The 11,460-nt window shown below is 38.8% G+C and overlaps 1 protein-coding gene across 1 annotated transcript; it reads right to left on the bottom strand.

Moving 5' to 3' along the window:
• Positions 1-15: 15 nt before the first annotated feature.
• Positions 16-8,489, bottom strand: LOC138310406 (mucin-2-like). Its single transcript, XM_069251652.1, has 4 exons — positions 8,241-8,489; positions 4,054-6,202; positions 2,199-3,872; positions 16-1,488 (listed from the first exon to the last, which is right to left on the bottom strand). Exons 2-3 carry the CDS (start codon positions 6,173-6,175, stop codon positions 3,238-3,240), a joined length of 2,757 nt encoding a protein of 918 aa, XP_069107753.1. The 5' UTR covers positions 6,176-6,202; positions 8,241-8,489; the 3' UTR covers positions 16-1,488; positions 2,199-3,237.
• Between the last annotated feature and the right edge of the window lie 2,971 nt (positions 8,490-11,460).

Raw genomic sequence — 11,460 nt, 5'->3', positions numbered from 1 at the left:
AGATCCAATAGTTGATGCCGCTGTAGATGAATACAGATATGTAGTGCTTTGAGTCCAAGAAGTTGATTCCGCTGTAGATGAATACAGATCTGTAGTATTTTTAGTCCAAGAGGTAGATTCCGCTGTAGATGAATACAGATCTGTAGTGTTTTGAGTCCAATAAGTTGATGCCGCTGTAGATGAATACAGATCTGTAGTGTTTTTAGTCCAAGAGGTAGATGCCGCTGTAGATGAATACAGATCTGTAGTGTTTTGAGTCCAAGAGGTTGATGCCGCTATAGATGAATACAGATCTGTAGTGTTTTGAGTCCAAGAGGTTGATGCCGCTGTAGATGAATACAGATCTGTAGTGTTTTTAGTCCAAGAGGTTGATGCCGCTATAGATGAATACAGATCTGTAGTGTTTTGAGTCCAAGAAATTGATTCCGCTGTAGATGAATACAGATCTGTAGTGTTTTTAGTCCAAGAGGTTGATGCCGCTATAGATGAATACAGATCTGTAGTGTTTTGAGTCCAATAAGTTGATGCCGCTGTAGATGAATACAGATCTGTAGTGTTTTGAGTCCAAGAGGTAGATTCCGATGTAGATGTATGCAATTCTGTAGTTTCCGCAGATATGTTTGTATATATGTCTAAAGTGCCCTGTTTATCAGAGGATGTTATTACTGCTGGAGAGGTTGTGTTGTTTGTGTGTGATGTTGTTAGCTTTGCTATGTTGTATGTCAGCTCAGGAGAACTTGTTACATCATGGAACACGGCAGACGTATACAAAGAAGAGCCTATCTCAGATGTGAATTCTGTAAAGTTATTAGTAGGTGAATTGGAAACAATGAGGCTAGTCTCGTCAGATGGTGATACATTCAGTGTAGGAGTAACGAGTCCACCGGCTGTAGGTTCTATAGAGGTTGAGTGTGATCCTCTTAGCGAGTCTAATGTGGTTGATATTACTGATTGGGTGGAAGGTATGCCCCGTGATTGAGTTACCTGAGGTGGTAAGATCGGGTTGGATGAGGACGTATCGCCTGAACTGTAATGGCTCGCAGTATCCATACCTGTATATGGCGTTGGCCATTTTGTTTGATCAAATGACTCACTTGATGGCAGTATAGGTGATGTCTGTTCTATACTTGTGTACATAGCGTATGTATGCTCCGAGTGTGGTTCTGTTGTTGGGGATGTGGCATTTGTTTTATTCAATTGAAGACGCACAGACGAATCTAGTGACTGCGATATCGACACCAATACAGACGTCGGAGCTATGACTGTGCTGGAACCTGACGCTACAGCTGATACTGAATGAGAATAAGACGATTCTACACGTGTTGTAGATGATGTGAATGAACTGGACATCGAGAAAGCAGCAGATGACGTAGGGGGCAGTGTGACGACGGTGGATGTCGAAGATTCAGACATCAAAATAACTATGTGACTTGTCCATAGGACTAAAAGTCTCAATAAGAGATTATGATACATGTCTTTTCCTGATTTCTGCAAACAAAGACAAATTCATTGTACATCAATCAACAAAAACATAATTCAATTACATGTACTCTCTATGTAATATGCTATTGTCATGCATTGAAGTTAAATATGTTATAACGTTATACGTCTAGATGGCAATAGCGATTTTATATCTAACCTAAAACATAACTTGGCATCATAATTGGTTATTTGACATACAACTATTTTAAAACTTGATGATACCACATCAGCATCTTTGTGGAATCAAAATGTTCAATATTACGTAAAAATGGTTCACAAACAATAATATTTTTATTCGTTTCCTAGCATGGTTCTCATTGATGCTTCTATTTTCGATGAAATTTAAGGTAAATTTTCTAACCATAGGTGTTTGTTTTACAAATAAGAGCTGAAAATGATTATTGTCAGTACTGCCAAAAATCATTATATTCACATCTGCAGTGCAGTGAAATGAGTACATATAACGCCAATTTGTGGTCTTCTATTTCATTTTACAATTTTACAGTGTTATAAGTAATTGTAAAGTTATTTCTGTATGTATGTTTCCATCTACACCTAGACAAGGCATACCAAACAAGAATTGTGTAGTGCGATAAATTATGTGTCGTACTTAATGTTTTTAAGGCATTAAACGTGTTTGTCTGTCCAAGTATTTTAATCATTTATGAAGCGTTCAATAAATCATTATTAGATCTTATTTGGACTATATTGCTTACCTGTAAATCCTGTTGTGATCTAAAATAACTTTCCTCCGCCAGTACCTGTAAGATCAACCGGCAGATCAGCAAGAAATTTCTTTGTCTATCAGTTTTATCGGGGGCAAGATCGTACCCTACCTGTTACAACTGGCCTTAAATCAATACCTAAACAAAATCGGTTATCTATAAAAACAAGAGCGTCAAATAAACATGTTAACATGAAATATATTACATAGTCTAATATTTATTGTAAACATTTTATAGGCCCAAAGTCCTATATTGTTTAATGTAAGCTTGATTCAAATATTGCAATACAAACTCGATATAAATCAAAGATAACGCATACCAAGAGAAATGTATTTGTCTACCCTCAGTGCTGATAAATTCAATGAAAAATCAATGTTTTTATCATGATCCAGATTTACACGTATTTGTATTATGTAACGCATGTTTAGGTTGAAACAACTGAAATGTTTAAAACGTCAGGTTGTAGTAAAATGTAATCAATACTTCATAGATATTCATTTGCAGACAGCTATATGTCATTATTTTATTTGGAGAAAGGAATTCTGTGAAAAAAATCGCTTTAACCATAGTTATGATATAAATCGACTTTGTTGAGGAAATGATTTATCAAGAAAAGCACAATGTATATAACAGGTTGACAATTTACCGGGTATCCAGTTCTGATATAATCCTTGATTTTAGGGATCTCGCGAGCGGCGACAGATGTCACTTTTCTCCAAACTGAACGCTCATTCTGCTGGTCTATCGGAATCATCTCATGTACCATTCATTTGCTGTTGGCTTTTTGGTCGTACACAGATAAGTGTTCCGTAAAGTAATCACTTACCTGTTTCCCGTCCTCATCAATACCGTAATGTAGATACTGTCTGATCCCCCAATAAAAAGGGAGAGTAAAAGGATGGGGTCGGGGGTTAGGGGAGGTTTGAAAAAATATCTTTTATCTATGCATTGTAATTACAATATCAATAAAACCCTTGAATTCTGAATACCTTAACTGCACTTAAAATATTTTGACTTACATCAATGCATATCATATAAATTGAAGCACTTCTGAAAAATAAGTACATTGTAGACTGAAAATTATCATTGAATTGTCTTGAAAGTGGATACACACAACCATTACCTTATACGTACCTCGGGCTGTGCTCCACGATGCTGTTATTGTACTGGACATGGTTGTAGTGGGTGTGGTTGTAGTGGGTATAGTTGTAGTGGGTGTGGTTGTAGTGGGTATGGTTGTAGTGGGTATGGTTGTAGTGGGTATAGTTGTAGGAGTTGCAGTTGTAGTGGGTGTGGTTGTAGTGGGTGTGGTTGTAGTGGGTATGGTTGTAGGAGTTGCAGTTGTAGTGGGTGTGGTTGTAGTGGGTGTGGTTGTAGTGGGTGTGGTTGTAGTGGGTGTGGTTGTAGTGGGTATGGTTGTAGTGGGTATGGTTGTAGGAGTTGTAGTTGTAGTGGGTGTGGTTGTAGTGGGTGTGGTTGTAGTGGGTATGGTTGTAGGAGTTGCAGTTGTAGTGGGTGTGGTTGTAGTGGGTGTGGTTGTAGTGGGTATGGTTGTAGTGGGTATGGTTGTAGGAGTTGTAGTTGTAGTGGGTGTGGTTGTAGTGGGTGTGGTTGTAGTGGGTATGGTTGTAGGAGTTGTAGTTGTAGTGGGTGTGGTGGTGTAGTGTTGTAGTGAGTGTGGTTTAGTGGGTGTGGTTGTAGAGTGGTGGATGTGGTTGTAGTGGGTGTGTTGTAGTGGGTATGGTTGTAGGAGTTGTAGTTGTAGTGGGTATGGTTGTAGTGGGTAGTTGTAGTTGGTGTAGTTGGTAGTGGTGTGGTTGTAGTGGGTGTGGTTGTAGGGTGGTTGTAGTGGTTGTAGTTGTAGTGGGTGTAGTTGTAGTGGGTGTGGTTGTAGTGGGTGTGGTTGTAGTGGGTGTTGTAGTGGGTTGTGTTGTAGTGGGTAGTTGTAGTGGGTGTAGTTGTAGTGGGTGTGTTGTAGTGGGTGTTGTAGTGGTTGTAGTGTGGTTGTAGTGGGTGTGGTTGTAGTGGGTATGTAGTGAGTGTAGTTGTAGTTGAGTGTGGTTAGTGGGTGTGGTTGTAGGAGTTGTGTGTAGTTGTGTTAGTGGGTGTTTGTATGGGTTGTAGTGGTTGGTGGTGGGTTGTAGGTGAGGGTTGGTTGTAGATTGTAGTTGTAGTGGGTGTGGTTGTAGTGGGTGTGGTTGTAGTGTGTGGGATGTGGTTGTAGGAGTTGTAGTGGTGTGTGAGGAGTTGTGTGTGTTTAGTGGTGTGGTTGTAGTGGGTGTGGTTGTAGGGTGTAGTTGTAGTGGGTGTGGTTGTTGGTAGTTGTAGTTGTGTGTAGTGGGTATGGTTGTAGAGTGGTAGTTGTAGTTGGTGTAGTTGTAGTGGATGTTGTTGTAGTGGGTGTGGTTGTAGGAGTTGTAGTTATAGTGGGTGTGGTTGTAGTGGGTGTGGTTGTAGTGGTATGGTTGTAGGAGTTGTAGTTGTAGTGGGTGTTGTAGTGGGTGTAGTGTAGTGGGTGTGGTTGTAGTGGGTGTGGTTGTAGGAGTTGTAGTTGTAGTGGGTGTGGTTGTAGTGGGTGTAGTTGTAGTGGTGTGGTATGTGGGTGGTGTAGTGGGTGTGGTTGTAGTGGGTGTGGTTGTAGTGGGTGTGGTTGTAGTGGGTGTGGTTGTAGGAGTTGTAGTTGTAGTGGGTGTAGTTGTAGTGGGTGTGGTTGTAGTGGGTGTGGTTGTAGGAGTTGTAGTTGTAGTGGGTGTGGTTGTAGTGGGTGGGGTTGTAGTGGGTGTGGTTGTAGTGGGTGTGGTTGTAGTGGGTATGGCTGTAGTGGGTGTGGTTGTAGGAGTTGTAGTTGTAGTGGGTGTGGTTGTTGTGGGTATAGTTGTAGGAGTTGTAGTTGTAGTGGGTGTAGTTGTAGTGGATGTGGTTGTAGTGGGTGTGGTTGTAGTGGGTGTCGTTGTAGTAGGTGTGGTTGTAGGAGTTGTAGTTGTAGTGGGTGTGTTTGTAGTGGGTATGGTTGTAGTGGGTGTGGTTGTAGTGATTGTGGTTGTATGAGTTGTAGAGGGTGATATTGTAGGAGTTGTAGAGGGTGATGTTGCAGGAGTTGTAGAGGGTGTGGTTGTAGAAGATGTAGAGGGTGTGGTTGTAGGAGTTGTTGAGGGTGTGGTTGTAGGAGTTGTAGAGGGTGTGGTTGTAGGAGTTGTAGAGGGTGGGGTTGTATGAGTTGTAGTGGGTGAGGTTGTATGAGTTGTAGAGGGTTCGGTTGTAGGAGTTGTAGAGGGCGTGGTTGTATGAGATGTGGTGAATGTTCCTGTAGGAGATGTAGTGGGTGTGGTTGTAGGAGTTGTAGAGGGTGTGCTTGTAGGAGTTGTAGAGGGTTTAGTTGTAGGAGTTGTAGAGGGTGTGGTTGTAGGAGTTGTAGAGGGTGTGGTTGTAGGAGTTGTAGAGGGTGAGGTTGTAGGAGTTGTATTGGGTGAGGTTGTAGGAGTTGTATTGGGTGAGGTTGTAGGAGTTGTATTGGGTGAGGTTGTAGGAGTTGTAGAGGGTGAGGTTGTAGGAGTTGTATTGGGTGAGGCTGTAGGAGTTGTATAGGGTGTGGTTGTAGGAGTTGTAGAGGGTGTGGTTGTAGGAGTTGTAGAGGGTGTGGTTGTAGGAGTTGTAGAGGGTGTGGTTGTAGGAGTTGTAGTGGGTGAGGTTGTAGGAGTTGTAGAGGGTGTGGTTGTAGGAGTTGTAGAAGGTGTGGTTGTAGGAGTTGTAGTGGGTGAGGTTGTAGGAGTTGTAGAGGGTGTGATTGTAGGAGTTGTGGTCGGGTTGGTTGTAGGAGTTGTAGTTGTCATGGTTGTAACAGTTGTAGTTGTAGTCGGTGTAGTTGTAGTGGGGGTTGTTGTGGTGGGTATGGTTGTAAGAGTTGTAGTAACTGCGGTGTTAGTGAGTATTTGTACTATCCATAGGATCATCCATATGGAATGTCTCATGGCTACTGCCGTCGATAATAGTCCTAGCTACAATCAATATATAACAAATTGTTAGCATGGTAAGTCAGCTAGTTTGGTTTATTTTTTGTTCATTTTTTTGTTTTTACGAAACCCTGTAACGGGTTGTATCTAATGCGAAATGCATGTTATTTATATGGTAAAGCAAAGAAAAAATCATCATCGGAAGTACATGTATCAGATAGTATTTCATGAAACATTGGTGTTTTCAATTAGAAATAATTCAAAAGATACAGCTTTGAAATGAAATATGACAGGTAAAAAATTCTAGCATTTTAATTTTAATTTTGTTTTTGATTACTTATTTCACATTATTACATTTTTTTCTGGGTAAAAGATCATGATAAATATATGGTGTATTTTTCACCCAAGTGAAAATATCACTTTTGATATTTGCACTCAATTTATTGACTAATCAAATCACAGCATTTATAGTCAAAATGTCGTTTTGGCGGGAATACCTTTTTAAATATCAAACCAAAAATATAATATTAATAGCATCTTTCCTATTATTTTTTCATTTCACACAAAATATAAACACTATCGAATTGAAATGGCTTTTAAATCCCAATATTCAAATAGAAAACCGAAAACAAATATACACAAATATCTTCAAAATAACACAAGACAATGGTTCCAATATAGGCTGCAACACAGAATTCTTCCCCTAAATATGTACTTAAAAAACATTGTAGTTTTGGAATTGTAACAAATGTAATTTATGTAAAATAGAAACTGAAAGCATCGTACATTTATTTTGGGAATGTAATGAAACTAAAATTCTTTGGCAACACCTAATTAGATGGATTGAAAATACAATCGATAAAATGTAGAACTAGATATTATGTCAACCCTATTCGGGAAAAACAACAATTATCATTTTTTTCCTCTAATTTTTTTAATACTTCATACAAAATACCTTATCTATGTTTCTTCCAGAAAATGTAATAAGCTTACTTTCAATGATATTAAAAGATATTTGATATATCGATTTAATATGAAAAAAAAAAACCAATTTCAGTTTATTAGATATATTTAGCTTTGCAAATCAATATGTTGTCTACATATATACTTATACCTATTAGCTCCTATTCATTTGTGTAGTATGCATGATTTTTTCTTCTGTTTGTTTTTCCCTGTCTTTATGGCTGTTGAGTAAAGTGAATCTGGGTTATCTTCCCTTACCAATATTATTATTACTATTAGCTGTTTATCAAATATAGTAATTCGCAAATTCATCTTAACCAAAATATATCAAACAGTTTTTTCCCATGTACTTACTCAGCATGTTATGTTTTGTTTCTCTTGGGTTTTTTGTGATAGAAATGTAATGTATATGTCCTTTCAAATGTATGTTGATGTCCCATGTATCTATAAATTTGTTATATGCAAAAAATGGAAAAAATGGAAAAAAAATCATTTTTAATTGTTGGGGCATAAATGTGCTGCAATACGGTAGATTATGTTATTTTCCCCTAAATTTGTACTCCATGTGTGAAATAAGCGGCACAATCGCAGCTGATTGTAATACATGTGCTGGCATCAGTTGGCCTAGTTTAGGCCTAGAATAGAGACTTACATGTGATAAATAGAATATTCCTTGTTTCTTGTTGAATAACGGTTATATTTCATCTTGTAAACATTTTTTCCTTTTATTTCTGCACCACGCATCAAAATATAGTCTATATGTATACTGTACGTCTCTCATTTTTAAAACGCAGTTAGGCGTTGCTTAGGCGTCGCAGCACGACAGTTTAATGTAGAGTTATACGCATGAGTTTCGCGTTACAACAAAACAATTTAACGATGGAGTTATACATAACGGGTTGCTTCCGAGTTTTTACAAAAACAAAATATCACTACGATAACGTGAGTAATCTCCCTATAACGTTTTTCCCCTACATTGTCAAAGTTATAAAGTTTGTTACTACCAATTACATTATAGGATAAAATGTTGCCTAAATTATGTTAAAAAATAACATTAATACATATTATGACAGATACAATTCATTAAACTGGTAATTACTTCAAGTATACTACCGCTTACCTGTCACAAAATTCTGCTCCTTCGATTCACGGTCTCACAGACATTTTATATACCCGTCATAACCGAGATGTTTGTTATGTGCTTTTGTTCGTTCGGTGAACTATCTTCGAGGCTTACCCCTGGGTAGTCGGTGTTTGATGCCCAGACAACAACTAAGTGTATTATCACATATCATAAACCCCTGGGAGTGAGGAAAAGATGTAATTTGATCGCAAACATAGAAACAAATCAATAAAAATAGTTATGTTTTCAAGCAAGATATATCTACTCTTACACAGATAAGACAGATAGGTCACATTCCAACCCTAACCCTATCACGTGTTAAATAGGATAACATAGACAACATTGACAGGTAAAATCACCTAAGATGTGATAAATTGATCCATGTGGTAGAGAGAAAGGTCTGTTTGTTGTCACTTAGAGATGATGTCACCTCAGGACTGGACATGCTATGGAAATCCCCATGTTGGAATGCTATGTAACGAATTAAATTATTATTGAAAACTCCATCAAAGGTCTATCCCCACCCCACTCCTATCATTAATGTGAGGTTAGAAGTTTGAGAGCCACATTCCAAATAACTTATCATTTCTATGACGAAAACAAGTGAAGCTAGCCAATGGCTCTACTGACACCTCGTTACTTAATAAAGTAGAAAACAAACTTATCTGAAATGTCATAAAGTAATTATTAGAACGCTGATACTGATCATAAATCAAATGAATAAAACAGGCATAGTATACGAATTTCATAAGCGCCACGCAACATTTTTATATAAACGGGCTAATTTTCCTAACTTGAAATTGACCAGAATTTCACATTATTTTTTTATTAAAATTCTGACTTGAAATTGACATGAAACGAGCAGAATATTCAATTTCAGATTAAAAAACTAAAAACAATTAAACCATTAAATGACCTGAATTCCACATGAAATTCACTGAAGTCAAATCCTGGTCAATTTCAGTTTAGAGATTTAACCTGAAAATGACCTAAATTTTCTTAGGTCAATTTCAGGTGATATTTTAACCTGAATTTCAAGTCAAGATTAAATTGACCAGAAATTGACCTATATTGACCTCAAATTGACCTGAAAATGACCAGAATTTAGGTTAGGACATTTTGCCTCAAACTAACACCTTCATAAAAACTAAGGCGATAAAGCGTTTTGGTACTCATTTTCAATTTCTTTCAACAAATTTTCTTTCAAACAAGAGGCCAAAGGGCCTTAACATGTAGGAAGTTAATTAGATATAGTGTCATGGTAGCCATCTTCGATTTGGGATCAACCAGAGATGTAACAACACTTTGTCGGGACCATGTCAGGATCATTTCATGCAAGTTTCAGCCAAATCGCACAACTTGAGAAGAAGTTCAAAATGTGTTTTAAAGATGGCGGCTGTGGCGGCCATCTTGGTTTTCCGATTGACCCGAAAAATAACAACACTTTGTCAGGACCATGTCAGGATCATTTCATGCAAGTTTCAGCCAAATCGCACTGGTAGAACTTGAGAAGTTCAAAATGTATTTTCAAGATGACGGCTTTGGCGGCTATCTTGGATTACGGATCGACCCGAAAAATAAGAACACTTTGTCGGGCCATATCAGGATCATTTCATGCCAGTTTCAGCCAAATCGCACCGGTAGAACTTGAGAAGAAGTTCCAAATGTGTTTTCAAGATGGCGGCTGTGGCGGCCATCTTGAATTTCGGATCGACTCGACCCGAAAAATAACAACACTTTGTCGGGACCATGTCAGGATCATTTCATGCAAGTTTTCAGCCTAATCGCACCGGTAGAACTTGAGAAGAAGTTCAAAATGTGTTTTCAAGATGGCGGTTTTGGCGGCCATTTTGAATTTCGGATCGACCCGAAAAATAAACAACACTTAGTCGGGACCATGTCAGGATCATTTCATGCAAGTTTCAGCCAAAACGCACTGGTAGAACTTGAGAAGAAGTTCAAAATGTATTTTCAAGATGGCGGCTGTGGCGGCCATCTTGAATTACGGATCGACCCGAAAAATAACAAACACTTAGTCGGGACCATATCAGGATCATTTCATGCCAGTTTCAGCCAAATCGCACCGGTAGAACTTGAGAAGAAGTTCAAAATGTGCTTTCAAGATGGCGGCTTTGGCGGCCATCTTGGATTTCGGATCGACCCGAAAAAATAACAAACACTTTGTCGGGACCATGTCAGGATCATTTCATGCAAGTTTCAGCCTAATTGCACCGATAGAACTTGAGAAGAAGTTCAAAATGTGTTTTTCAAGATGGCGGCTGTGGCGGCCATTTTGAATTTCGGATCGACCCGAAAAATAAACAACACACTTTGTCAGGCCATGGCAGGATCATTTCATGCAAGTTTTCAGCCAAAAACGCACTGGTAGACTTGAGAAGAAGTTCAAAATGTGAAAAGTTAACGCACGGCGCACGGCGGACGGGCCGCACGGCGCACGGCGCACGGCGGACGGCGGACGACGACGGACGAAACATGACGACTATAGGTCATCCTGACCCTTCGGGTCAGATGACCTAAAAAACTAAGGCGATTAAAGCGTTTTGGTACTCGATTAAGACACCTATACTAAACATTATTCCAGATCACTTTACGATCTCTACACCCCTGGACTATCTCATAGTGAAATTGAAGGCAGCTCAGCGGGAAAACATTTGACCAATCACAGGCTAGCAAATATTTCATTTTGAAGACTACAGAGAGAGCGACGCCTAAACATCAAAGGCACAGAGTCAACCAAGGCACCGTTATACGGCTCTTTTGATGTACATCAAATGACTAAGTTACCTGTTCTATTCGTGTTGCCTCCAGTTTCACTATGAGATAGTCCAGGGGTGTAGAATCGTAAGTGATGAACCCCTGGAATATCGAGGATGAACATTACCATACACACTGACTAGGTAAGCCGAGAAAGAAAGAAAAGAAATAAGACAATTTTTGAGAGGTTTAAGTGACCTATCTGTCATCAATAAAGGATTTGCATTGATAAACCTCTGACAATTCCAATGTGTTCAAAAGGATACCGCATCTCAGTTATATAGAACAAGTCAGAACAAATTATTGTTGGTGACTGAGCACCCCAAATTGTATATATCAATATCATAATATTGATCTTTACTACCCAGATAAGCAGGGAGGTGATACGCTGGAATGTCTCTCTTCTATGTTTATAGATGCATCAAAGTACATATTAATTGCC

This window comes from Argopecten irradians, chromosome 1 (genome assembly GCF_041381155.1).
Source record: "Argopecten irradians isolate NY chromosome 1, Ai_NY, whole genome shotgun sequence".
NCBI lineage: Eukaryota > Metazoa > Mollusca > Bivalvia > Pectinida > Pectinidae > Argopecten > Argopecten irradians.
This window is presented reverse-complemented; position numbering and strand designations above follow the sequence as displayed.